This window comes from Hippocampus zosterae, chromosome 3 (assembly GCF_025434085.1).
Source record: "Hippocampus zosterae strain Florida chromosome 3, ASM2543408v3, whole genome shotgun sequence".
Classification (NCBI taxonomy): Eukaryota; Metazoa; Chordata; class Actinopteri; order Syngnathiformes; family Syngnathidae; genus Hippocampus; species Hippocampus zosterae.
In genome coordinates this window covers 23,277,833-23,303,170 of record NC_067453.1, presented here as the reverse complement: position 1 = coordinate 23,303,170, position 25,338 = coordinate 23,277,833, and the positions used below count along the sequence as shown (strand labels likewise).

The following is a 25,338-nucleotide window of genomic DNA, read 5'->3' as shown; positions in this document are numbered from 1 at the left end:
GTACTGCAACAAGGGACATAAACGGCCTTTCTTACTGCAGTTACATATGCGCTTTAAATACTGTACAGTAATCCACTATAAACCAACCCGTGTTCCTTCGTCACAATTCTAGTGGCGGTGTCATTTGTCAAAGTGGACGAGACATGACGCAGTATCATATCTTCACCGCATGAGAGCAGCAGAGTGCTTTTTGAAAGCTTGAAACTCAGCACAATCGTCATGTAACAGAGGGATGGTGTGTTGAAAAAAATATATTTTAAAATTGTCGATTCAAATCAAAATGATAGCCTTCTTGTATCGTTTCGGGCATGTCTTCTTTAGAGTTTGGTTGTTGTTGTTGTTTTTTTGTGGGATCTTAAGTGAAACTGTTTTTGGGGGCTGAGTTTTCAAAAGAACACCCAGGGGTAAGAACGCCTCCAAATGACCCCTAAAACGGTTCAAACTAAAATGCCTGACATCATGCATATTGACAGGCCTACTTGCCTCAGACGTTTTTGTGGCTAAATTCAAGATAAACATCCACACTAAAGCTCAGGCTGCTAAAGAAAACTGTCTTCGGAGGCTGAATTTTATTACAAATTGTGGCCCTGGCACAAATACTAAATTCAAGCCAAAACAGACAGCTTTCTTTTCTGTGTCCTTTCAGGCGTGGCTTCCTGATACTTTTTTGTGGGGTCAACTCACCATAGACACTCAACACAAAATTCCATATTGGGAATTTCACTTCCCAAAATATGGGAGCTGATTTTTTTCAGAAGCCCACTTTTCAAGTGTGGGTTGTAGGGACGGGAGTTTTTGGTAGCTCTACGCATGCTAGTCTTTGACACCAAATTCCATCTTGTCAACCTATAGTGGCTTTGGGGGCTTACATTTTCCACAAATTATGGTGTGCTGCAAATGGCCAAAACAACCCTAACATGGCAATTTCAAACCAAAATGTCAGATTTCCTGTGCGTTTTAGGCCCTGGCATTGTGAGACTTTTTGTGGGTCTCTTCATGATGGACATATTTAATTTCATGTTGCATAGTGAAACTGATTTTGGGCTCTTAAATCTTCCACAAATTCGGAAGTACTGGAAATGACCAAATTGGGGTTGCGATTTCTAACCAAAATGGCTGACTTCCTGTGCTTTTTAAATCTTGAGAATGTTTTTGTGTCTCCTCATGAAAGACATGTTTACCAAATTTCGCGTCACTTTGTGAAGGCCCGTCACTATTATCCTGATGTGTCTTACCTTTTTGTTTTAGGCAGCGAGGCGTGCTGCAGGCAGGTTGCATCATCAGCTAATTGCCACCCTGGAGGTTGAGCTAGAGAGCAGTATCTTCATCATCATCATCACTTTCTACTTCACGATCATTATCATCATCATCCACATGTGCTGCAATCACCTGCAATCCTTTCCACGCTGGCACCGGTTGCTTAGCAACCAGAGAGGAGCCAAAATGGAAGTGTCATTGACATTTTATTTGCATTAACAATTTACACGATACAGTACATCGACATGCGGGCGACACTGAAGCCAACGACAACAGGATTCATGTTCACATAATAGCGACAAGCTAATTGCATCAGCAACGGCAATTAGGTTTGCTGTATGTATGTGTATGTTGGTCATTGATTGCAGCATCCCTGGGGATGTCATTTCATCATGCGCCATTTGTCTTACACGAGTCTGACAACAGACAAGATGTTCAACCTTCTGGGAAACAATCAGTGTGTCTGCATGATCATGTTTTTATATCTTTGTGTGGACAAAGAGTAATATAATTGTGGTGGACATGTTTTTTGGTGGGAGCATTTTGGCTGGTCCCCGTGTGTGTGTGTGTGTGTGTGTGTGTAGAAGATTCTCTATATTCAAAGCAAGGATGGCAGCGTGTGTATGCTTTGGTTTTGGTGTGTGTAGCACAATGTAACAAATGTTATTTGTGAGGACATTCTCAAGCAAAATGGCACTATTTGCTGTTAATGTGCTGTGACATTCGAGGCTCTTGTCCAAATAAACTCCCAAGTTGTTGATCTGAAATGGTTTATTGGTGTCAGTTCTTCTTATTAGTCAAAACAACCAGTGTTAATAATTATCGACATCCAAATTCACAGTGTGTGCCAAACTGCTATTGTATGTTTGAAAAAAAATGGCATTAAAATCCATCAAGTGACAATAATTGAGGAATTGCACCAAACCTGAAATCCTTTTTTAAAAGTCAAATAAGCCCTTCCTGTTTTTTTGAATGTTGAGCTGCTCTACATTCAGTCATCACATACAAAAAAGCATTTTGTAATTTCCTACTAGGTCCAAATGCAACGCAAAAAACAAAAAGGCTCAAGTTACCATCACAAAGTGTCAGTCAGTGCAGCAATAAACACACACACACACAAAATCTATCAAAAAACATTTTTTGAGGTACAAAGTTGCAAAATGTCAACATCAATCTCATAAATAAAACAATCACAGCAACCAAGAGTCTTTAAAAAGAAATAAACATCATCCTGGATTCGTGCAGGCATCCACGTATGCGCGCATCCTGGCCCGGTGTGCAGATTCCAAGCAGTGCCCGACTGCCCGCTCCGCCTCGTCCACGCGGCGCCGGAAGCGGACGCGGTCCCGGGCCATCTCCTCCCAGGGTCCTTTGCGGGAAGCGGCGGCGGCAAAGCGCCACGCACACATCACGTGAACCTCCACCACCGGAGAGAAGCGGACCTCACGCTAAAGGACAACACAAACAAATGACACGTCAATACGTGCGGTAAAGATGGGGCTTGCTATATTTGTAATACCGTATATATATATATATATATATATATATATATATATATATATATATATATATATATAGGCAGCCCGGTAGTCCAGTGGTTAGCACGTGGGCTTCACAGTGCAGAGGTACCGGGTTCGATTCCAGCTCCGGCCTCCCTGTGTGGAGTTTGCATGTTCTCCCCGGGCCTGCGTGGGTTTTCTCCGGGTGCTCCGGTTTCCTCCCACATTCCAAAAATATGCATGGCAGGCTGATTGGACACTCTAAATTGTCCCTAGGTGTGATTGTGAGCGTGGATGGTTGTTCGTCTATGTGTGCCCTGCGATTGGCTGGCAACCGATTCAGGGTGTCCCCCGCCTACTGCCCGGAGACGGCTGGGATGGGCTCCAGCACCCCCCGCGACCCTAGTGAGGATCAAGCCGTACAGAAGATGAATGAATGAATGAATATATATATATAGAGAGAGAGAGAGAGAGAGAGAGAGAGAGAGAGAGAGAGAGAGAGAGAGAGAGAGAGAGAGAGAGAGAGAGAGAGAGAGAGAGAGAGAGAGAGAGAGAGAGAGAGAGAGAGAGAGAGAGAGAGAGAGAGAGACAAAAAAGGAAGGAATTAAGGAAATGGAGAAGGCGGCTCAAATGATTTGAAGGACAATAAGTAACAAGGAAGGTAGTATGATGTATGGAAGGGAGTTTGGGGGAGATGGGACATATGACCAAGAAGAAGAAAGGAAGGGGAGAAAATGTTATACTTTAAAAAAAAGAGTCGGAAGGAAAGGGAAAAAGATCCAAGCAAGGAAGGGATGAAGGAAAGGGTTTGGGGCTGAAGGGTTAAAAGAAAGATGGAAGGAAGGATGAATGCCAAGAGGGAGGTAGTGGAAGGAAGCAAGTCTGGTATAAAAGAAAAGGAGGACTTAGGATGGCAGGTACCAAGTGATAAAAGAAGGAAGGGATTAAGGGAAGGAGGTAAGGATGGAAATAGGGGGGGATGGACGGCAAGACGGAAACAAGGATGGTACCAAAGGAAGAAAGGAAAGAGTGAAGGAAGGAAGGATCAGCACACACGTGCGTCCTTTGGGACGCCATTTTGTATTGACATGATTCAAGTGTGTTGAATGAATGTCTTTGTGCTAACTACGTCCAAGTGTAGCGGTTTTGTGTTTGTGAGCCGTCGTGTTCATTCAGTGGCTGTGATGCAACCCGAGCTGGGAGCTCGCAACAAGTCTCGGCCGACTCATCGAGTCACGTGATCGGTCAGCATGACAACGCCACAAACGCGAAACAAAACAAGTCAGCGCGCACGCGCCTTCCCCTCCAACAGACACCGCGCATCAATTTAGCAGCCCTCTTAGAAAATTGGACGGCACAAAAACAAACAAACAAATAATAAATGCGTCCCTATATGGCATGTCGGGTTAAATATAGATTTTAATCTAGGTTTGAACCAAAATGCACACTTGACATTTGTAAAACTGATGTTTAGAATGATGGAGTTGGGGGGCAGGGCGGAATTCTTCAAGGTCTCAACAACTTATAAATCACTAAAAAGTTTGAACAGTGGGGAGGATATTTAAAAACGAGAAAACAGTTTTATAAATATATCAATAGATTAGATATTGATTGACATTGCGCTTTCAAACAAGAGTGAAGCAGCTACGGTGGCTTGAGATGTAAAAACAGATAAACACAACAGCAATTGAAAAAAGAAAAAAACAAGACAGCAAATTCAACAACACAAATACAAAAAAAAAACAATCTGACTTTTTTTGGTGTTTGTGAGCTTTGATTTGCTGTTGTGATCGTTTTAGTTGTTTTTCATTTACTGCTGTGATTGGTTTTTGGTTTTGGTTTTTGTCATTTTTGATTTGCTGTTGTGATCAATTTTGGGTTTTGATTTGCTGTTTAGTTTTTAGTTTTCGTATTTTGTTTTCTCGTTTAGTTTTTTTTTCTCTTTTGTTTGTTTTTGGACTTTGGGGTCACCGTAGGCAGCAGTACAAACTGTTCCTTCAACGCGACGATGTAAAAATAGCTTGTCAAGTCATAGTCAGTTTTAGAAAATGTGTGGGTGTGTGCCACTGTGTTAGTGATCTCGTACCTTTTTTCGGGTTTCAGGTCCGCCGCGCCTGTTGGGTGATTGACATCTGTGGGTGGGTCGTTTCCATGGCACCCGTGTCACAGCCTCAGGGCAACGCGTGACACGTTGGCTATGTTTGTGGAGTGTTTTGGGTGTGGTGTGTTTAGCAGGAGTAGCTTTGAGAGGCTCTGAGACATATTGAGGCAGGTGATTGCTGGGACGGGCCTGGAAGTTCAGTGGGTGGTAAGGGTCGTCTGTCTGGTCGAGGAACCCCCACAGCTCATCCTCGTCCTCTGAGGAAGAGGTGAAGCCGCCCTTGTCGCTGTCGGTACCCGCCGAGGCGGCTTGCGGCGCTTTGCTGGTGGTGCAGGCGGTGAAACACATGGGGTCGTACGGGTCGTCGGGCCTGGAGAAAAACTCAAGAAGGTGTTCGTTCTCTTCCAGATCGGCGATGGACACGTCGGAGCTGGACCAGCTGGTGTCGCTGTCAGAGCGGCTGACCCACATCTTCAGGCCCGACATTTCCTCAGACGCTTTGCCTGTCGCGTCAGCTTTGGGCTTCTTCGAGAAGAGGTCGTAAGAGTTGTCGCACGTGGGCTGCCGTAAGGCCTGACTTTCCTGGCTGTTAAACTCATTGCCCTTGACGACTTTCTCGGAATCATCCTGGAAGAGCGACTCCTTGGGGAAAGCCGGCAATATATCCCAGTCGCCGTGGAAGCCCACGTAGACGCCATCGTGGGAACCCAGGCCGGAAAGCAGCGCTTCGGCCGCGGCCCGGTCGCCGCTATTGTCGTCGTCGCCACCGCCACAGAGGTCTGAGAGGCCGTTGGGTCGACCCACCATCACACCGGCGTCACTGTCAAACAGCGAGGAGAAGAGGAACGACTCGGTTGGGCTGTGCTGGATGTGCTGCCCCATCTCGTCTGTGATCCGGAAGTGTACCTCAAAGCGAAACATCTGGAAAACTAAGAAGAAAAAAAAAGAGAAAAGTGGACAGTTAAATCGTGACACAAAATGGAGGTTGACTGCGGGCTTAGAATCCTACTTGACAATCACTTTTTGTTTTTTTTTTGTTTACCATTTTGAGAGGTTATTTTGGCCCCTTCTAGGAATTATTCTCCTTCATTTCCTCACCTATCCCACACTGTGTCCATGTATCCCACAACTTCTATTTTGGGGGGATAAAACAGTCAAATGGCAATAATGGTTAGCACAACTGTTAAGGAATAATTCCGCTAGAAGTAGTAGTAGAACATTGTTAATGAATTTCATCTTGCTATGAGAACTATTGACACTAGTTTCTCTCCTGAACATCTGAAGTAGTTAAAACAAAGAGTGTAGGATGAAGTTGGGGTCCTATTGCCCCTTGAGTGATTAACAGTCCCCTGGCTGTCTTCTTTTGCGTCCCCCACATCGTAAAAGTCCCTGAAGGCTGTCAAGTGCCTTCGAAGTGTAAACCTAGTTTCAAGATTTGTGAACCAGAAGATATGGTCTGCACTTTGTCAAAATGCCAACATTGAACTTTGCTTGACTTTCTTTGTTTCAGATTTTTACATAAGGGGAAGGACTGCCCGCCCCTAATTAACATAATTAACATACTATGCCTATATGTACGTGTAACTGAAGTTGCTCGGGGCTTCCTGATGAAATCTGAGACTCACAGGAGCCCGAATCGATTTGTGTTGCGTTGTGATAAACTGAAGAAAAGACTACGTGGTGTTGGGTCTTCTTCCACCTTATAGAGAGATAAAAGAACATGTAATGAAGGAAGGGCCAAGAGCAAATTGACAGCTCCCATTCCTCAACAACAACAAAGCAAGAAACTTATTTGCTCCAAAACAATTTGATGAGCCGTGTTTATTCATGTTTTTCGGTTGAAATATATCAAAGGGACAATTATTTCTGTCAACTCTACTCTTTTTTCTCTGAAAAAGTAGCAAAGCCAATTGTCACATTAGCAACAACAGAAAACACTTTGTTGAATTGCCCAACTTAAAATGTTATCGAATTTGGCCTTGTAATGTTGAGTGTAAAATACTTCCTTTGATGTTTTTACAAAACAGTTCCTGAGCGTAAACATATTTCGATCTAGTTGAGAATATGCCAATGGGAAAAATCACAAGTCTATAACGGCACCTAACCTCAACAAAGCCACAAGCCCAGCATCGATAAACAATAACGTTCGATTGTTGTTGCTTTTTTCATTTGATTGAAACGTAAGAAATAAATGGTGTTATTCAACTGTTATGCTTAATTGGATAGAGCAGACTTGACGAGTTGCATCATGTTTTCTCAACTGAAAAAAAAAGAATGCGTCGTCTTCTCGACTAGCAGGAAGCGTGTCACGTGGTATAACACGCAGTAATAAACACGCAGTATAAACGTAAACAAAATATATTAGTTGTTGAGTTCGGGTTAACTAAGTAATACACGTCTAATTGAATATTTTGTAGAGTTCTTCTAGTTTCTTTGAACGCACTACAGCTTTAAAATCCATCCAACTACAGACTACAACGCCGCTTACCACGGTCCTAACTGATTATTACCTCTACCGTGTGTAGTTAAAAGTCTTTCTCAATTGGTTTTCTGGAGTCATACTATAAAATGGAATTTCGGCAAAGAGCAAGATGAATCATGGAGTCAGAATAATAGGTAAATAACATATTTTTTTAAAAAAGAATACCGAGAGCTTGGGAAAAGTCAGTGGGTTTTTCCGTGGGTACAAAACGCACCCCGGTCGTGCTATGGTGAACGATTATGCTCTCAAAGTGGAAACGTTTGGGTTTTTCTTCTTACCAGACAAGAATGTGCAGTAGATGACTCGAACCATAATCCAGAGATGCTCCCACAGCACTGTCAGCATCTGCTTGGTCCAAGGCAAAAGTGCCATTCCCCGGTTGCCCAACCTCTCCATGGCCGCGGCGGTTGTTACTGTCCGATCACAAGTCATCTCCGGAGACATTTTTCGACGATGCGGGGAGAAAAAGACAAACCAGTCACGTATTCTGATACTCTTCGTCGAAGACCAGCTGGCTTCGCGTTAAAAAGAAATTAATGTCACTGTACGGACGCTTCATTTTCTGCCGAATTGGTGCCATGTTTTCCTCTGGGCTTCCTTGTCAAGCGTTCCCCTGTTGCTGCATCTCCATTTTTTCATTTGTCATATATCTTTGTGTCTTCTGGTTGTGGCGAATAACTCTTTGTCGTTACGCTCTTGCTTTAATACATGGGATGACGTCAGACTGCCTGCTGATTGGACAGGCCAACTGTCAATCAGTCTGAAGTAGGGGTTTGCCCTTCATCTTTTTGATGATTGCGTCGATATGCGTCATGCTGCGTTCCAATTGGACAGAACGAATGTCAGTCATTTGTCAAGGGCCCACGCCCTCGTTTTCTTACGTCATGGTGAAGCATAGAAAGTCACGTAATTTCTCGAACACAGAGGAAATCCTCAGAACGGAAAGACGAAAGGGGAAATTAAAACCCAACCGTTATTTGTGTACCCGTTAATAAAAATGCATATGTTCAGTAATGTTTAGGAATAAACTGCTGTTGGTAGTACTCTGAAACCAAAAAGAGAGCTGGTACATTGTCTTTAACATAAAATATAATCTAAATCAGAAAAATCGCATACACAGTATGACTAGTGAACTTAATATAGACTTCAACAAGTTAAGATAAGTTTGTGGTGAATGTATGTGCCACTTTTGTGGTAAACTGGCCCCCGACCTCAGTTATGACCCCAAAGACCCCTCCAAAAATAATTGATGAAATTGGATGCTTGCATTAGTACACTCCATTAAAATTGATTACTAAATTGTCCCTCAGAGATGAGCAAAAGCATTTTTATCATTGTTGCTTTTAAGATTAAATAATAAAAAAGACGGGCGGCCCGGTAGTCCAGTGGTTAGTTAGCATGTCGGCTTCACAGTGCAGAGGTACGATTCCAGCTCCGGCCTCCCTGTGTGGAGTTTGCATGTTTTCCCCAGGCCTGCGTGGGTTTTCTCTGGGTGGTCCGGTTTCCTCCCACATTCCTAAAACATGCGTGTCAGGCTGATTGACCACTCTAAATTGTCCCTAGGAGTGAGTGCGAATGGTTGTTCGTTTCTGTGTGCCTTGCGATTGTCTGGCAACCGATTCAGGGTGTCCCCCGCCTACTGCCCGAAGACAGCTGGGATAGGCTCCAGCACCACCTGCGACCCTGGTGAGGATCAAGCGGCTCGGAAGATGAATGAATGAATGAATAATAAAAAAGACAAAGGGAGCTTCAAAATGTGAACTTTCATTTATTTGAAAACTGAAGCTTTTATGCCACCAGAGCAGAAGCTGTAGAAGACTCGCTGTGATTGGAAACAAAAACACAGTTAGAAAATACTAAGGATATAATAATATAATATAGTAATATTAATTAGTCATAATAACACATGAATAAATATATTGATTATAAACAATCAATCTTGTGCGAAGGGGACTGGCAAAAGCGACACCGGCAAGCCGCTCTGCTAATTTACCTCCGGGTTTTGCTCTTGCACAACAGAAATATCACAACTCTCAAGATGAGAGAGAAGGACAATGTTTTTGTGCCATGGCTTGGAGGTTAGTTTTGAGAGAATAAGACAGAGGCGACTGAATACGTACTACTTCCAGTTGGGGGCCAGAACCCTCTTGGTCTTATAGTAGCGGGCCAGCCTGTGGATTCTGCTCTCGATGAGAATCAGGCGGAACTTGGCATCCTTGTCCTGCACATGGACGAACACCAACAGAGTCAGGCCGTGTTCAGGAATGAGTGTAAACGTCTGAACGTTTTTGAACTTGGCACCTTTCTGTTTCTCTCCAGATGCTTCCTGACGGCCACAGCCTTCTTGATCAGGTGGTACAGGTCCTCAGGCAGGTCAGGGGCCAGGCCCTTGGACTTGAGGATCCTCAGGATTTTGTTACCCGTGACAAAGCGGACCTGAGCCACACCGTGGGAGTCCCTCAGAATGACACCTAAAATACAGATATAAAAAAAGTATATCTAAATATGAGCAATTAGCAACCACAAACAGAGTCTGACTATTTGATTATCATGTTATTCTGACTTCAAGATGGCACCGCAAGAGTGGTTGCCTTTCCAGCAGCTCCTACACTTTTGTTCAACTTTCTTCCTTTCATAACTTTGCTGCTGTAAATTGGGAATTTCTCCATCATGAGATGACAAAAGGGTTTCTTATTCTTAATATTGAACATGAGTATATCACAAAGTCAGTACAATTTAAACAAAAATATGGTTCTCAAGTATCACAAAAATCTCGTGTGGGAGAAGTTTATGATAACCCCATTGAGGTGTGGGCTAACTGGTTCTGAATCATCATTTTTTCCCCACTGACAATAGGGCTGGGCGATAACTCAATATAAATATGAATCACCACTGACATGCTCGATATCAACAGCAAATGCCTTCGATAAAATGTTTGATAAAAAAAAATAATAAATCAGAAAGCAAACTGATTGCGGCATTGTGTGTGTTGTAGGGAACGCGCTGCCACCTCCAATGACAAAGCCGAAGAAGACTAACGACTAAGAAGTGTGTGCAGAAAAAAAGATTCCCAATTAATTCAAAAAATGTCAACAAATAAAATGACTTTCCCTCTCTTCATATTTGGGCAATAATTAAATGTGGATTTGTGCTCCGAGTAAGTCTGCCTGATTCACCACGAATAGTGGAGGTGAACTGTAAATATATGGTTCAAAAAAAGAACCTCCATTTTCCACTCACAGAAGGCTTTGCATGGCACAATGAATTTAATTAAGGAAGTAACAAGGACAACTATCCTTGCCATGCGTTTGTGTTGCCACTAGTTGGAATGCGTCATATTTATCAGACATTTTATTTATTGATTTATGCTGCACGACCGTGACTTGAAGTTGTGTTTGAAATAATGACACCTTGTTCAATTCCACACGCAACTTGCATTGCTCTCAAACATTCTACATTATGCTTTTGCTCCATGTCATGATTTCTGACATTTGAGTTTCAATCATATGCTTTGGATCATACACAACCGGCAAACATAACATCCTATCAATTCCATATATTTAGTGACTTGTGTGCTGACGATATATTTAAATTAAGGAACAGTACCCAAATGACTCACCAATCTGAGAGGGGGTCAAGCCCTTTTTGGCCAGCTTGAAAATCTGCTCTTTGACATCATCGGATGTCAGCTTAAGCCACTGCAACAAATTCGCAAAAAAAAAAAACAAAACCTGTATTATAGTGCAGTATGTACACAGAAAATGTACAATGAAATGGTGAATTCTGAGACAATTTATTACCAGCTGTACCGACTGCATTTAATAAAAAGTCCCACAACTTTTATGTACATCACTGCTGACTTTCCTTCATAAAAATCCCTTTTCATTATGATCCATGTCCATAAACAATAACCTGCAGTCTATTTTTTGTTTGTTCCCCCAAAAAATTCATGATCAAGACAAAAAAAAACAAATTTCCTTTCATTCCTCCCCAAATGCTGTTTTTGTATTTGTTTTTCACCCAGCTAGCTGTTCGTTTGTTACATTTGTGGATATTGATGCTGTGACAATCAAATGTTTCCTCCCAGGATGACAATTGTATACAACACTGATTTTGGGTGCATTTATGCGGATTTTTTTTTTTGCGTTACTTTTTGTAGTATCTTGAAATTCCCTTTAATCGTGATGCGAAATTTTTATAAAGCTTGCAAGAGTGTGAGAGACTCACAGTTGGGACACTGCGTCTGTAAGGCAAAGCTGACTGGGACAAGCCCTTTCTGTTAGGAAGAAAAGAAAACATTGTTGTCAAAGTAGTGCAAAAAGACAAATTAGCTCGACTAGCATCGTGGTTGGGCTGCACTGTAGTTACGACCACCCCAAAGGACAAAATTACTAATGGGACATGTGAAGTTTTGCTACGCTACCACCAAGAAGAAGGAAATGTGACAATTATATCTATGAGTGTTTTCCATGAATCAAACCATGTCAAATTGAGCACTGAAGCTCCAGGTAAGCATCAGCTAATTCAAGCTAGCACGAAGCTAACAGACGGCCGAAAACGGGTCTGCCTCAAGCTTTTTTTTCTAGCTTCTAGAGCCGTTTTTAAGCCTCCAATTTGTCCGATTGATGCTCGACATTCGCTTAGAATCACTCTCGTATCGGTAAAGACAAGATGTGAAGGGGAAAAATCAACTTTCAAGGCGAAAAATCGGCGTTTACCCGGGAGCGTGCATGCGACCCATGATGGCGGTAGAGGAAGAGAGGCCCCACACGAGACAGAAAACGGTGCTTTGCGCTTGCGCCGGATGTGACGGATGAAGCGCGAGTGACGTCACAGGAAATTGTCGATACATTTTGGAAACGTATACAAAACTTCCATCCATCCATTCTCTCTACCGCTTATCCGGGGTCCGATTGTGGGGGCAATGGCTTTAGCATGAAAGCTCAGGCGCCTTCCCTCTCCTCAGCCAATTCTCCCAGCTCTTCCCGGAGGATCCCAATGCGTTCCCAGGCCAGCCGGTAGACATGGTCTCTCCAGGGTCGTTCCCGGGACCTCCTGCCGGTCGTACCTGCCGGAACGATCCTGGTAAACTGCCCGAGCATCGGTGAAAACAAAATTTATGTCACGAAACATAATTTCCAAATCCCTTCCAAATGATAAATATTTGTTCTATTTAATGTGCATTTAATATATTGAATCAAACAAAAAAGTACTAAAAGTATTTGTCCGATCCAATATCTTTGTGAGTTATCAGGAATCGGCTTTGGATGAAAGAAGCGCCTGAAACAGTATTGTTAATGCATTATTTGATGTATTTGTTTTTTTAATGGGGTTATTTAATTTATTCCATATAAAGTACTATGGGCGTTGATACCAAGTTTTAAAAATGTGTTTATATAGATAAAATACTCATGATTCTGTCCAAACTCACTCATTTGTTGCACATCAAAGCTAAAATTGTTGTGCACAATTCATCCATGGTTGTAAGTTTTGTTTTGAAATTGATGCACAAATATGTACAAAATTAGTTTGGGTCTTACCTTGTGCAGGTAAGACCATATTAGCATATAATTATCATACGTTGCAGTTGTTGTGCTTCAATGAAAGCAGATGCCCCATGCAGTTACAAACCCTTATTTTATTTTCATGAATTAAAAAAGAAGACAAATTGTGATAGCAAACCCAACAGATTAATATTTCAGAAACAGTGTGTTCACATACACTTATAAAAAATCATTTTGGGGGTCAAGGAGAATAACTATTATCTGACATTTTCTTATGCAGGCAAAAAGACTCAGCTTTCCTCCCATTTGTTCCCCAAAACATTGAATGTGCTATAGCAAAGACACATTACACACTGATCCATGTCACCAATTAGAAATAAATAACTGGCCACATTAACACAAATGTTCTCTTTATACAGACATGAATGGAGTTAACCAAGGTGGGATTAATATTTATTAGAGTGAGTGTCACTTTTTCCATAAATGATCACCATCGTCATGATATGTAAACACACTTGCATGGGGATTAAAACTTTCATATCTTTGTGAGTTTTCTTGTTCCCTTTTTTGCTTTCTGTGTGTGGGTCAAAAGTGCTGATCAAGAGAAACCCGCAACATTCCAAATGAACATGTAGGCACTGCACGTGAAATCCCAAACAGCCCCTAAAAGTGTGCCATCTTGCCATTAATACCAGCTTGTGTGCAATTAGTGGAAGCCCACCTTTACCCGAGAACCACCCCCACCCCTAAAAAAAAAAGACATCCCCAGACTAAATGTTTCTTGTGAGATGGTTATTGAAAATAAATAAAGCAGTAAGGCCGCATTAAAAGAGATTGTGAGCCGTCGCTAAGGCACATTGAAGTGGTTTGATTTTGCTGCTCTCCTCAGCTAAATTTGGCACATTTGTGTGGGTGTGTTTGTGGGTGGGGGGTGGTTGTAGTGTAACACCTGGACTCTTCTCTCAAACCACCTCAAATGTGATAAAAACGTCAAATTTGACATTTCTGGGAAGAATCTTGAAATTCATTACCTGGGATCTCGAGAGTTAAATGACCCCAAAGTGTCTGCAGGTACAACAGCAAAGAATTCCCCCCTCCCCAGAGAGAATCCTGTAGTTTATTCCGTGCAATCTGGTGTGTCAAACTATCCTAAAGTGTGTGTGGTAAAAGCAGCAAACTGTGACGCCCCCTTAAGAAGGAAAATGTTATTAAAAAAAACAAAACAAAAAAAACCCCAACCAAACAAACTTGCTTCTAGTCCTTAAAAAATAAATGTGTCTATTTCTCTCTATTTATATTTACTCTTGTGAAGGTGAGCAGTTTTGGTCCTCTAATATCAAAATGTACAAAACATTACAGCTCATTGTTAAAGTTAAGGAGGAGAGACAAGAAATGAAGCGGCGATTGTTTTGTCACAGAAAAAAATTCAGGTGGTGGTTTTTTTTTTAGAAGTAGGGCACGGCAGCGAGCTTGTACCACTTGACCGTCTCTTTGCCCAGGTCAAAGTCTTTGAGGCGAAGCGTGATGCCACCCAGGAAGTAGTTCTCACGGAGAGACTCGGCACTCAGCACGCTGAGTTGCAGCTCGCGCAGGCCCAATGTCTCCTTGCTGTAGCCGCTGTACACCAGCTGAGGAGCAAAGTCAGTCACATGGCGTCAATTTTGAGTTACATTTGTGACTAAACATGTGAAATGCTCCCAAATTTGAACCTTCTAGAAAATTGACAATATGCACTCTCTGTCCAATCTAATAAAGTCAGGCTACAATTTATTCTAACGTGGTCTCACCATCTCGTTGAAGGTCGGGTTCCTGGTTTTCCTCGAGATCTTGGTCTTCCGCTTGGAAGTCTTGTGCGGATCCGGAAGCAGGTACGTCTTCACGTATGGGTTAGGATCCGTCCCCTCTTCAGACACCTGAAATGGAACGCGGAGGAGAATGGGGTGAGCCGAGAAGCTACACTGTTCAAGTGGCACGTGTGACGTTCGTGACGTTCGTGTCGCCATGTTTACCAGATCTCGGATGTGCATGACCATGATGAAGAGTGTGCTGTTCCGGTATGAGATGGACAGCTTGACCTCGCCTTCCACGCGGCCCGACGTTGGACTCAACGGCGGCTCTACAAGAGTCCCAACACGTTAAGTATATGTTGGGGTATCTCATAAGACAAAAAGTAAATGACTCAGCCTAAGGGAATGTCATGTATCACTAAAAAAAGAAGTACTTTGCAGAGCACATCTCTCAAATTAATTCAAGAGCAGAGAGTTCCCTACGCAGCGTTAAAGACGACCTGGCATATTGCTTAAAAGGCTCAGGTATTCCAGTATATCAAGACGACACTTGTCTCGGCGATAAGCATCTCAGGAGATTGTGATACGTGGTTGAGCTGCAACGTCGCATGCAGTCATGTTCCAGAAACTTTGTGATTTCTTTGTTATGCTCATATTCTGCAACTTCTTGTCTGGTGAGTAGCGATTCAAGTCAACCTGGGCAAGCTATGTGACTTAATTTTTCTTTCTTGTTGACATTTTTCTGCTTTTCTCTATAAGTGTATTAGGTTAGAGACTCCACTTGCACTTGGCAGAAATTTCTAACAGTGTTTTGTACAAATAATTTGCACCCCCAGGACTAAATAAAGATTCTTCATCTGAATAAACGCCTTCCATCTGCATCTGCTTACCAGGAGCTCTTTGGGTCGCGTCCAAACCTTCCGTCTTGTCATCGCGTGCCACAGGGTGAAAGAATGTGTAGATCAGGTCGCACTAGAAGATAAGAATGTTAGATGACAAAAGACAGCAATTTGCTGACCCGTTTGCGTGCGTGTACCTGTTTGACCTCGGCCGAGCTCCTCATCAGGTTGTGGATGTAGTTGTTCAGCTCCAGCTTCCTCTTGGCGGCCACCTCCTTGATGTGGGTACGGCCCAGCACCATTTTACTTGGGAAACTGAAAGCGGGGAGGGGCGGAGGAGGGCAATCGATTTTGTGTCTGTAGTGCACGTTTCATCCACATGAGGGAGGTAGTTAGCTGTCTACTACTGTCTGTGATGCCACAAATATTGAACTCACGTTCCAGTAAAATCTCAATTCTATTTCACAACGGAATTTCCGACTCTTCCACTCCCCCCATGGTTTTAATAAAAATCAATTGGCAATGACAGTTCACTCCCCCCCACCCCTCTCCTTTCAGTAATTTTCTTATTTCTCCTGATACACAACTATTGAGCAAGCTTGATGGGGCTGTGATGACATTTTCATGATTCATTTCATTTGATTTTTCCGATCTCACAGTATGTTCTCTAGCTTCTTCCCACAACCAAAAAAAGCCTCTTAAAAACGTCTGAGGGAATAGAATGTAAAACGTGGCTTGTGGAGGAATACCTTGGCAGCTTCCAGAGTGGGAAGAGAATACTGAGTTTGTTATGGAGCTCCTGAAACTCATCAAATGTTCGGAAGACAAACTGGGGCTCGTTCTGCCCTTCCCTGAGCAACCTCACCACGTACGTCTGCGCAAAGGGAACAAGAGGGAAGAATAATAAGTATAATAATTCAAACATAAGCCAATAATTACCACCGGACGCTCCTTTGAAAAACGTACATAGTGCTTGTCAGGGTTGTATCGCTTCTGGAAAGAGAAGATAGAGGCGTGGAGAATGCGGCCATCCTGCTTTAAGGTGTACGTCTTGGGCGAGAAGGATAGGATGGGGTCATCGTTGGCCGGTAGACCTGAGAAGCGGAGCTGGGCCAGGTTGTGGATGAAGAAATTGAACTTGGTGGCCACGCTGCCCAGGCTGGACTCGATCAGTCTGCAATGATGTTATGAAGTTGTTAACAAATGTGAAATTGTATATTTGAGCTCACACAACTGGTGGATTTTTATTTCACTCCGTCTAAACTGGATTTATGCAGCCTGGTTCAATTTGGAGAATTGGGGAAAAAAAATCCAAATGTGGATGGAGGCCTTTTCACACTGCACTTATTGCACCATTGACTGAACACATTCTTTGTGTGATGTGCTTTGAGGAGCTATGCGAAACAACTTCAGCTGGCGCATCCAATAGGAGAAGGATTGGCAAAGTGATTTCAGAGGGCCAACAGCAATAGTCGCCCAGGAAAAGAATCCACGGTATTTCCTGGTAGGCCGATAAGCAGCCACTTCCTGATATGGGGCATGCTCCTACTGGTGGCAATGCCATCGTTGCACCCTGCTCCGCCATGAACACAGAGAAAACCAAGCAAAGCGTGAAAAGGCCTTAAAAATCGGATACATTTCAAAACGATTGCGACGGTGAGGGGGTTGACGTACCTGGTGAAGAAGATCGTGGCCTCGGCGTCAGTGTTGTGCGGCTGCAGTGCGTCATAAACGTACTTCAGGTCCTGCGAGCTGGTCAGCTCTGGAAGCCCCGATGACGTCATCTGAGACAGGATGAAACAGACAGCGTTCAAAACAAAGACACTAATGTGCCGCCTCAAACCCAAGGCCCGGGGGCCAGATGTGGCCCGCTATTTCATTTTAAGTGGCCCGCGAAAGCAAATCAAAGATGACAACTTCCATGATACTTGCTAAAAAGTGTACCAACATTTCACATTTTCATCTGTAATAAATCAGTGACATATTGTAAGCATTTTGTTGTTACCAAACCCGTCATTACAGTTGCAGAAACAGTTGAATAAAATGTTATTCTTGACTTTAAATACAGTTTTAGTCATCATGGCCCTCCAAAGGAAACGGTAATTAACAAAAATGAGTTTGACACCCTACAACAATTTTAAGCCTCAGTGCGTACAATTGTTACCACATGCGAGAGCGCAAGTGTGATTTTAAAATGACCAGATTCATTAAACCATAAACGTGCAATCAACTGGACAATGAATTGTTGTTGTGGCAACATAATTAGCAGCTGTGAGACATTAAAAGTAGCAGTCTGTCGCCATTCTGGGTGTGCTATAAATAGAAAGATGCCAATGAGCAAGGAAAACTCGAGTCAGGAAACGGCTGAGCTACGTTAAAAATGGAACATCTTGTGAAAAATTTAAACGAAAGTAGATCTTACTGTGTGAGAGTCAAGATTTTACACTTGACAGCCATTTTCAGATTAACAAATATTAAGATTTCAATTACAATTCCTCAAGGGGATACCCACAGTGTGCTTGCTGTATATTACAGAACCATATCACACACCTGCAGCTATGCAAGAAGTGATTTCGGAGTAAAAGGGCCGTGCAAACAGTTCTGCGCCTATTGACCTGGGGCGGGAGCGACGGTAATTTGCTCGAGGGCCACCTCAACAGTAGCCAGGAAGCAGATTAGAATCTCTTCAGCAACTACCTGCCATTTTTATATTTTTGTCCACAGCAGGACTTGACCTATGATACTGCGGCTCTAAAGTCCAGGTTCTTACATATGAACGACTGCCACCAAATATATATTTATTAAACAATAAAAATGGTGGCGCTACAGAGAACCCCCCCCAAATTTGTGTCCACTCTGAAAAGCCGATAAATTATTAGAGCGGAATCTTGTGTCTTGTGTCTGTCATAAGCAAGTAAGAGTTTACCAGTGATAGCAGGTTGAGGAAAAGACCGGAGTGCTTGCGAATGAGATTGTAGGCCTGGCAGCAAAGATCAACAAACAGCTGGAAGCGACTGGTGGGACGCTCGCCGCCATTAATGACGTAAGCCATGTCAGAGGTAAGCACAAAGGGTGCTCGGTCCCTGGTGGCAGCCAAAACACACACACGCAAAAAAAAAAAAAAAAATTCAGTATACGGAAACAAAATGGCAACTCAATCAAACTTTCACTGTTACCTTTTGAAGCTGCCAAACATCTGGGCGTGACCGAGGAACTTGCCGAAGTCGATATGGAACATGTGGCCCGTGGAGCGCAGCATGATGTTGTCATTGTGCCGGTCGCAGATGCCCAGCACGTAGGTGGCCACGCAGCAGCCAGCACAAGAGTAGATGAAGTTCTCAGAGGCCTGTAGAGTGGGGAAACGGAGGGCGAGGTGGAAAATATGCAGGTGCCAAATATTAGCGACGCCGCAGCGCTTGATGGGAGCACATTTAAGCGCAACCAGAAGATATTGACGGTGCTTCACTTTTTCCATATTTTATAATTTTCCAGTACTGTCCATGATGTAAATCAATTTCAAGGTATTAACACTATTTTAAACAAATCAATTGACAGGACTTCAAATGTATTTCCTGATTTGCGCATACCTTCTCATACTCGTCCTCGGCGGGGTTGTATTTGCGTAGCCACTCGGCCAGGGGTTTATCCTTAAAGGAGCCGGTGACGCCATACTCCACCTGGATCTTTCTCAAGGTGTCGGAGGATGGCACCAGCTCCACCATCCCTGCGACCAACAACCGCAATTTTTCAGAAAGGTATTTTCACAAGAGCTGGAAAGGCTTGTAAGTTGTTTGCTACCTTTGTCCTTGCCCGTGGAGATGCATTTGAAGTTCACAATGCGAAGGTCCAGTCCTTCTTGTAGCCAGATGCGGTCCATGATGCGGATCATTTGCAGCGCCAACATGTCCTGCCTCAGATCTTCTCCGACCTAACGTGATCACAGTCAAATACGCAAAAGGTGGATTTAGATTGCGGATCAGAGTGCTCGATTCCGATTTATTTCGTGTTCTAGTTGCATGTACATTTTCGAGTGACACATATCTGATACACTGACACAATACAGATGGCATGTACAGATGTTCAACTGTTATTTCAACTCCAAGCAACCAGGGGATGGCAGTGTACAGTCAACACTAAGTTCTAATGACAACAATGGTAACAAGAACCAGGGATGTGATAATTGAAACCCTGTTTGACTTCTAGCATGTTTCTTCAAAGTGTGTGTGTGTGTTGTACCTTGAACATAACATTGATCTCCTCTCCCAGTGGGTCAGCATTAACCAGTGCCAGCTTGAGCGGGAGAGCGTTGGAGTTGAAGAAGGAGCAGGCCTGCCCACACAAACAAGTTTTACTTTTGTTTATTTTACATTCAAGCAAAAGCGCCTCAATATATCCCCTCTGTGCCTATGTGTCTTACTTTGATGTTGAGTTCCTTGGCCACCAGACTGGGAAAGAGAGGAAGTCGGCAGCTACTTCTCTGGAAAAAGGTCTGAATGGTTTCAAGGCCCTCCAGAAGAGCCACCTGAAAACACAAACGCACACAAACACTGGCAACAATGTGTTGAAGACAAGGATGGGGAAACGCATGGCGGGGGGCACATGATGCCCACTCTATGAATCTGGACCAACAAGCATTAATTATCAAGAGGCGTGTCATATTTAATTACAGACAGAAAATAATAGTTGTGCAGTGAAATTGGTTCGTTAAATTTGGTTGTATGTTCTATTGATGTTCATTTTTTTTTGTATTACCGCTGTAAATAATACAATTAAATAATCAGAATAAACCATTTTATTGTTCAAATCTAATCTTTTACATACAGTACATGCGAAAATTAAAAAAAAAGAAAAAGGGGGGACTCCATCTATTCATGACCTGGCCTATCTGTCCATTTAAAAAAAAAACATGGCCCTTGTTTCAAGAGAAATGTCGTGGAAACCAAGGTCAAACCCAAGCCGTCATACTGCACCGATTGAATTTTGCATTGTATAACCTTTCGCGGTTCCATCGTCTTAATGACAGGCGGGCAGGAAAACAGACTTACCTGCCGCGTGGACCCGCCGGCCTGTCTCACCCTCTCGGCCACGGCGCCGAGTAGTGTGACCAGCTGCGTTTGTTTCTCCAGCTCGGCCCGTAGTTTGGTCCCGCACAAGCACAGCAAGGCGCCAAGCACGCGCTCGTAACGCCGCCCCCACGCCGCATCCTGCACGGCGTCCTTGAGCAGCCTGTCAACAACACATTTAAGAAAAGACATTTCTTCTTTAATGTCCCAAAATGTGATATAGACATACCGACTATCAGGTCAAAATTGAGCAACACTTTCATTTCATTTGACCTTTATTTGTCCATTTTTGTCAGATGGTCTATTTATCAAAGGATAAATTATGTTTTTCTTTTACTGTCCAATGACTTTGCTCCAGTATTTGGCCTCTCTCATCTAGCTCTATAATAAAAGTGTGTGTCCTGTGTTTCTGTTATGTACGAGCTCACCAGTAGAGGTAGTGTGCGATGTTGATGTTGCCGAGTGCCCTGGAAAGCAGCAGCATGACGAGGGCGCTCTTGAGGTGACACTCAAACTTTAAAGCCTGTGAGTGGGGACGGTCCAAGAAATTTGTGGTGCAAAGTTACTCGGTGGACGCGGGTCGTGAGTTTGTGTCAACAGCAGTACCTGCACCAACTGCGGTAGGTAGTCGGCCAGCTCGTCATCAGTACTCTTCTCAACCCAGCTGACAGCCACCCGCCTCACCTCGGTGTCAGCAAACCTGCACACGCACACACACATTTGATGACTTCACACAAACCCCGCAGCCGTATATACGAGGTATAAATGGGAAAACAGCGCGTACTTGGAGTCGAGAAGTTCCAGCGCAGTGACAGGCGGCAACGGGGGCCAGTGGTGAAGCAATGAGTGGATGTGAGCCATGCTGGCCCAGTCCCAACTGGGTGCGCTGGCCAGCACCTTGGGCAGGCTGCTGGGGTGATCCCTCCGGCAGTGGAGCCGGTGGTCCCAGAGGAGCTGGTGGTCAGCCCGCCTTAGCCTGCAGGGGGGGAAGGGCCACATGTTAGGGACTATCTTACTAAAACCAGCTCTCCTTTTTGGAGAGGGTTTTGAAATTAGTTAACCGATCCTCCATGGACCAATGAATGCTTCAAGACATGCATGTGACGTCACCGTGTAAGAGCCAGGGAAGTGTATTTACTCAAACAGAGTCCATGGGAAATAATATTTTTTTATATTTTGCTCAAGAATAAATAGAACTTTGTGATTGAGATGATACGATGCAGTCATCTACAGCTGACCCCCCTGTATAAACTATATACTGCTCTCCTGGGATCAGGCGAACACCATAGCACAAAGAGGGCAAACACAAAAGCCTTGTGCCCACACGGGCCGGAGACACGAACGGCAAAAAAGCGTTTGCGGGCGGCGATGGCTCAATAAGAGAGTGCTCTGTGTTCGAGTGCCAGTTGTGGTTTTGGACAGCAGGGAGGAGATTTGCCTGCAGCTGGATCAGTTAGAAAACACGAAACAGGGATATGTGCTTCTGCGTTAGCATCCCACTATTGTGAATAGCTAAACCATCAGTAGAGTACTTAACATACTCTTCTTTTTTTCTGACTTTAGTATGGAAGCCGTTACTTTTTTTGTTGTTGTTAATTTAAGTTGATGGTGTTTTTTAAAGATGCGTTTCCTTTACCCAAAATTGGATGCTCGGCTGCAGATTTTCTCCAGTTTTCGTCGGAGGTCAGGATCAAGCTCCTCCTTTGGGCTGGGCTCTGGCCTGGGAGGTTCCTGAGGGCCCACATACAAAACATCCAGCGCAGAGTTGGGGAAATCCACCTGTTGGCGATACCCTTCAGTTACTCACAAGTCGTATTCAAGCTGACACATGGCAGCCATCTTATGAATCCCCAAAACAAAACGAGAACACAAAAAAAAAAAAAAAAAACGAAACAAAAACAAAAACAAACAACAACAATAGACCACTTTGGACAAAGTATGGTCTTCAAGCCATATGTAGGACATTCTCTTCTTTAATCCAGCCCACAAAGCGTTTACAGTGTCTTTGTTGCTGCATTCATTAAGAACCCCCCCCCCGCAAAAATATATTTTAAAAATATTACATCTCATTGAAGAGGCTAATAGTAAATTAATTTGTAAAATTAACTACATCATACATGCACATGTAACATGTTTGCATGAAATAATTGTTTCATAAATTAAAAGAAAAAAATAACTGTATTATGATGTCATTGAAATTAATTAGTTGACATGTAGAAAGAGTTCCTCATCTGCAAAGGCTGTCCGTTTAATTAAAAAAAAAAATCAAGTATGGCCCTCAGGCAACTCATGCACATCACTATCTTACTAACCTGCAGCACAATTCTCTCTACAGGCATCTTTTTGCGGCTGCCCGCAGAGCCAGCGGCGGCTCCCTGCACAGACGCCCATAAACACAACAGCCGGGTGCCCCTGGCGAGAACCCTGTGAAGCACAGCCAGTCTCAAATCATCGGCGTTGTGCAGGACTTGGGACTTGAATTGTGACAAGATGGATGATTTCCTACCGTCTGAAGTCAAACAGCGGCATTGACACTTTGCCCAGCATCTCCGGTGCCTTCCTCTGTTTGTTGGAGTCTGGGGAGCCTCCAGCATTCTGGTTGAGCACACCATACAGAGTCAGGCTCAGGATGGACTCCCTCGGAAGCACGGCCACGGCGATGGGGAAATTGATCCTTGAATAAAAAGGGAAAAAGATGATGAGAGAAACGGCATATCAAAGTGAATACTTGTGGATTCATCACTTACAGCTCGTCCCATTTTATGTGGTAGAAGTAGCTCTTGTATGTGCCAACTCGCTTGGATTGCACCGGCTTGAAAAGGTTCTTGCCGTTGTGGGTGAGGAAACACATCAGGAAATATTTCTCATAACTGTAAGGAAAGGAAGACCACTTTTTTTTGTTGTTCTACTTCTTCCTTTCATAACTTTGCTGCTGTGAATCTGGAATTTCTCCATTGCGAGACTAATAAAGGTTTTCTTAATCTTAAGACAAAAAAAAGACATTTCAGGACATTAAGTGCCAGCCTTTTGTGGCATCTCATTAATATGCCATAAGACAAGTTTGGCCTCAACGCGCTATTAAGCAGTCAGTGACAATGCTGATGCCAACATCCCTACAAAGGCTCCTTTGTTTTCTCTTAGACATCCGCCTGTGCCCCCACACACACCTGAGAACAAGTCTAATTTTAACACGCGTGCGTGGGTGCGGCAACCTCCAGACAGGAATTCTGTAGATTGCAGTTTCATCACCCTGACACGTTTTCACTTTTATGTACTGATTTCAATGACATTTACAAAACACGTCAACATTGCAACGTTTGCCAAACCCTTTAAGTAAGGGGTTTCAAATCATGGTTTTACGGGTTCCTTCCTTCCTTCCTTCCCTCCTTCCCTCCCTCCCTCCCTTCCCTCACAAGCTTTCCCAAACAAGTGTATACCTACGTTTGGTCCACCCTGGATATTCATTTCTTCACACTGAATAAATATAATACAGTATATAGTATATAAGTTCAGACCCGATGCTGAGATCTCAAACAGTGTCACAAATGAAACAAAATGTGAAATTCTGCGCTCCGTGGCATCTGCGTTGGCCGCTCCGTCACTATCCCGGGCCTTCCCTGTGGCCGCAACAGATGGATGACATACAAGCCAAACGCACACACAACGTGACCCCAACAAGAGAGCGTCACGGGACAAAAATGTCTGGCTACTCCTTTGTGGATGGAAAAACAGCAACAACGTTTGCCACCGGCTTAAAATAGAGCCAGGCATGGAGTATGCAGAAGCCGGTTATTAGGATGGAAATTGCTACTGAGATGGGAAAAAAGTTCTACAAGTTTACATGGTTTAAGCAATGACTGGTGGGAAATGATTTGGTTCTACTTAATTAGTTTGTAAATTACAGTGATAGCCAGAGGATGAAAGGCTCTTTGACAAGCTGATGAAGCGACATGACATTTTCCACCAGCGTCCACCTGCCATTCATCCAACAGAACAAGAGCCTTGAACAGATTCGACAAGGAGTAAATACATTTGAGAGTAAATTGAGATGAGATCATCATGATTTTAGCAGATATCGTTGATATGACATTTTTGTTTCATGGTGTGCCGTGAGATTTTTTTTTTTAACAAGCAAAATATGGCCCCCCCAAAAAAAAATTGGCATATATTGGGTGCAGGTCAGAACTCAAATCAGATTTTCATTCTAGTTATTTTGTGACATCACACTTGTTTCTAAATTCCTGTCGTTGTTTAAAATAAAGTCACAGGCTTTTGTGGCCACCAAGGTAACTGCTGCTTTTGTGGTTCCAGATGCGCGACAAGAGTTGAGAATGGAAAATTTGTCCATGTTCGTTCCAGGCACGCATGCATGCGCGAGATAAAGCCAGGTTGAAATCAGACACTGGCGTGGAAAAAAACAAGCTGCGGGAAGCAACGCTGAAGTGGTTTTCTAATATGTGTGCCTTGAAAACAGATGTCAGAATGACATTTTTTCCTCTCATCACTTATTCTAATTGATATGATGTACATACCGGCCATTTGGTACTAAATCCATAAGCATCTGTGTTTACCTGCTGACCCAGTTGGCCGGGATGCCGTGCAGGGCAAAGACGGTGAACTGGACGTGGTCCGTAGTTCCTGAGGCTTCTTTGCTGCTCCGCCGCTCCTTTGGCGTTTCGCCATTGAGCGAGGGCGAGCTGATGGAGGTGGAAGGCGCGCAGAAGGAGCGCAGGTAGAGCTTGGCCAAGTCGTAAACGGCATCGGTGAGCAGCGCCATGCTTTCGTCCACTGGGCTGGCGTGCCCTG

At 43.6% G+C, this 25,338-nt stretch overlaps 3 protein-coding genes and 1 non-coding gene across 5 annotated transcripts in view; all 4 read right to left on the bottom strand.

The window, feature by feature from the left end:
- Positions 1–2,010: 2,010 nt before the first annotated feature.
- On the bottom strand, positions 2,011–8,062 carry ppp1r15b (protein phosphatase 1, regulatory subunit 15B). Its single transcript, XM_052060561.1, has 3 exons — positions 7,618–8,062; positions 4,843–5,786; positions 2,011–2,705 (listed from the first exon to the last, which is right to left on the bottom strand). Exons 1-3 carry the CDS (start codon positions 7,781–7,783, stop codon positions 2,484–2,486), a joined length of 1,332 nt encoding a protein of 443 aa, XP_051916521.1. The 5' UTR covers positions 7,784–8,062; the 3' UTR covers positions 2,011–2,483.
- Positions 8,063–9,087: 1,025 nt separating this feature from the next.
- Positions 9,088–12,194, bottom strand: rps13 (ribosomal protein S13). Its single transcript, XM_052060577.1, has 6 exons — positions 12,058–12,194; positions 11,567–11,615; positions 10,959–11,037; positions 9,641–9,810; positions 9,460–9,560; positions 9,088–9,161 (listed from the first exon to the last, which is right to left on the bottom strand). Exons 1-6 carry the CDS (start codon positions 12,189–12,191, stop codon positions 9,128–9,130), a joined length of 567 nt encoding a protein of 188 aa, XP_051916537.1. The 5' UTR covers positions 12,192–12,194; the 3' UTR covers positions 9,088–9,127.
- Positions 9,277–9,407, bottom strand: LOC127598499 (small nucleolar RNA SNORA19). Its single transcript, XR_007961950.1, has one exon. It is a non-coding gene; the product is annotated as a small nucleolar RNA SNORA19 (small nucleolar RNA).
- A 763-nt stretch (positions 12,195–12,957) lies between the features above and the next one.
- The window catches only part of pik3c2a (phosphatidylinositol-4-phosphate 3-kinase, catalytic subunit type 2 alpha), a 28,359-nt gene continuing 15,978 nt past the window's right edge, over positions 12,958–25,338 (bottom strand). For both annotated transcript variants that reach the window (XM_052060528.1, XM_052060529.1), the window contains exons 11-33: positions 25,104–25,335; positions 23,280–23,402; positions 23,039–23,206; positions 22,845–22,956; positions 22,169–22,311; positions 21,317–21,508; positions 21,139–21,232; positions 20,961–21,055; positions 20,515–20,695; positions 19,887–19,991; positions 19,706–19,798; positions 19,268–19,397; positions 19,057–19,193; positions 18,646–18,815; positions 18,396–18,552; positions 17,144–17,253; positions 16,436–16,643; positions 16,219–16,343; positions 15,667–15,784; positions 15,521–15,602; positions 14,853–14,959; positions 14,631–14,756; positions 12,958–14,471 (exon numbers count right to left, since the gene is read on the bottom strand). In XM_052060528.1, coding sequence (XP_051916488.1) covers positions 14,289–14,471; positions 14,631–14,756; positions 14,853–14,959; positions 15,521–15,602; positions 15,667–15,784; positions 16,219–16,343; positions 16,436–16,643; positions 17,144–17,253; positions 18,396–18,552; positions 18,646–18,815; positions 19,057–19,193; positions 19,268–19,397; positions 19,706–19,798; positions 19,887–19,991; positions 20,515–20,695; positions 20,961–21,055; positions 21,139–21,232; positions 21,317–21,508; positions 22,169–22,311; positions 22,845–22,956; positions 23,039–23,206; positions 23,280–23,402; positions 25,104–25,335 — 3,191 coding nt within the window. In that variant the 3' untranslated portion in view covers positions 12,958–14,288. The remainder of the gene's footprint in view (positions 14,472–14,630; positions 14,757–14,852; positions 14,960–15,520; positions 15,603–15,666; positions 15,785–16,218; positions 16,344–16,435; positions 16,644–17,143; positions 17,254–18,395; positions 18,553–18,645; positions 18,816–19,056; positions 19,194–19,267; positions 19,398–19,705; positions 19,799–19,886; positions 19,992–20,514; positions 20,696–20,960; positions 21,056–21,138; positions 21,233–21,316; positions 21,509–22,168; positions 22,312–22,844; positions 22,957–23,038; positions 23,207–23,279; positions 23,403–25,103; positions 25,336–25,338) is intronic.

What these genes read in the sequence shown, in the direction of transcription:
- rps13 (XM_052060577.1), bottom strand. Translation starts at nt 12,191, where the DNA reads ATGTATCGACAATTTCCTGTGACGTCACTCGCGCTTCATCCGTCACAT. An exon ending in ACAGACGCAGTGTCCCAACT is followed by an intron (nt 11,038 to 11,566) that starts GTGAGTCTCTCA and finishes AATTTGTTGCAG; the next exon opens with TGGCTTAAGCTGACATCCGA. An exon ending in CTGGCCCCCAACTGGAAGTA is followed by an intron (nt 9,162 to 9,459) that starts GTACGTATTCAG and finishes TTCCAATCACAG; the next exon opens with CGAGTCTTCTACAGCTTCTG.
- ppp1r15b (XM_052060561.1), bottom strand. Translation starts at nt 7,783, where the DNA reads ATGTCTCCGGAGATGACTTGTGATCGGACAGTAACAACCGCCGCGGCC. An exon ending in CTACTGCACATTCTTGTCTG is followed by an intron (nt 5,787 to 7,617) that starts GTAAGAAGAAAA and finishes TTTTCTTCTTAG; the next exon opens with TTTTCCAGATGTTTCGCTTT. An exon ending in GACCTGAAACCCGAAAAAAG is followed by an intron (nt 2,706 to 4,842) that starts GTACGAGATCAC and finishes GTTGTCCTTTAG; the next exon opens with CGTGAGGTCCGCTTCTCTCC.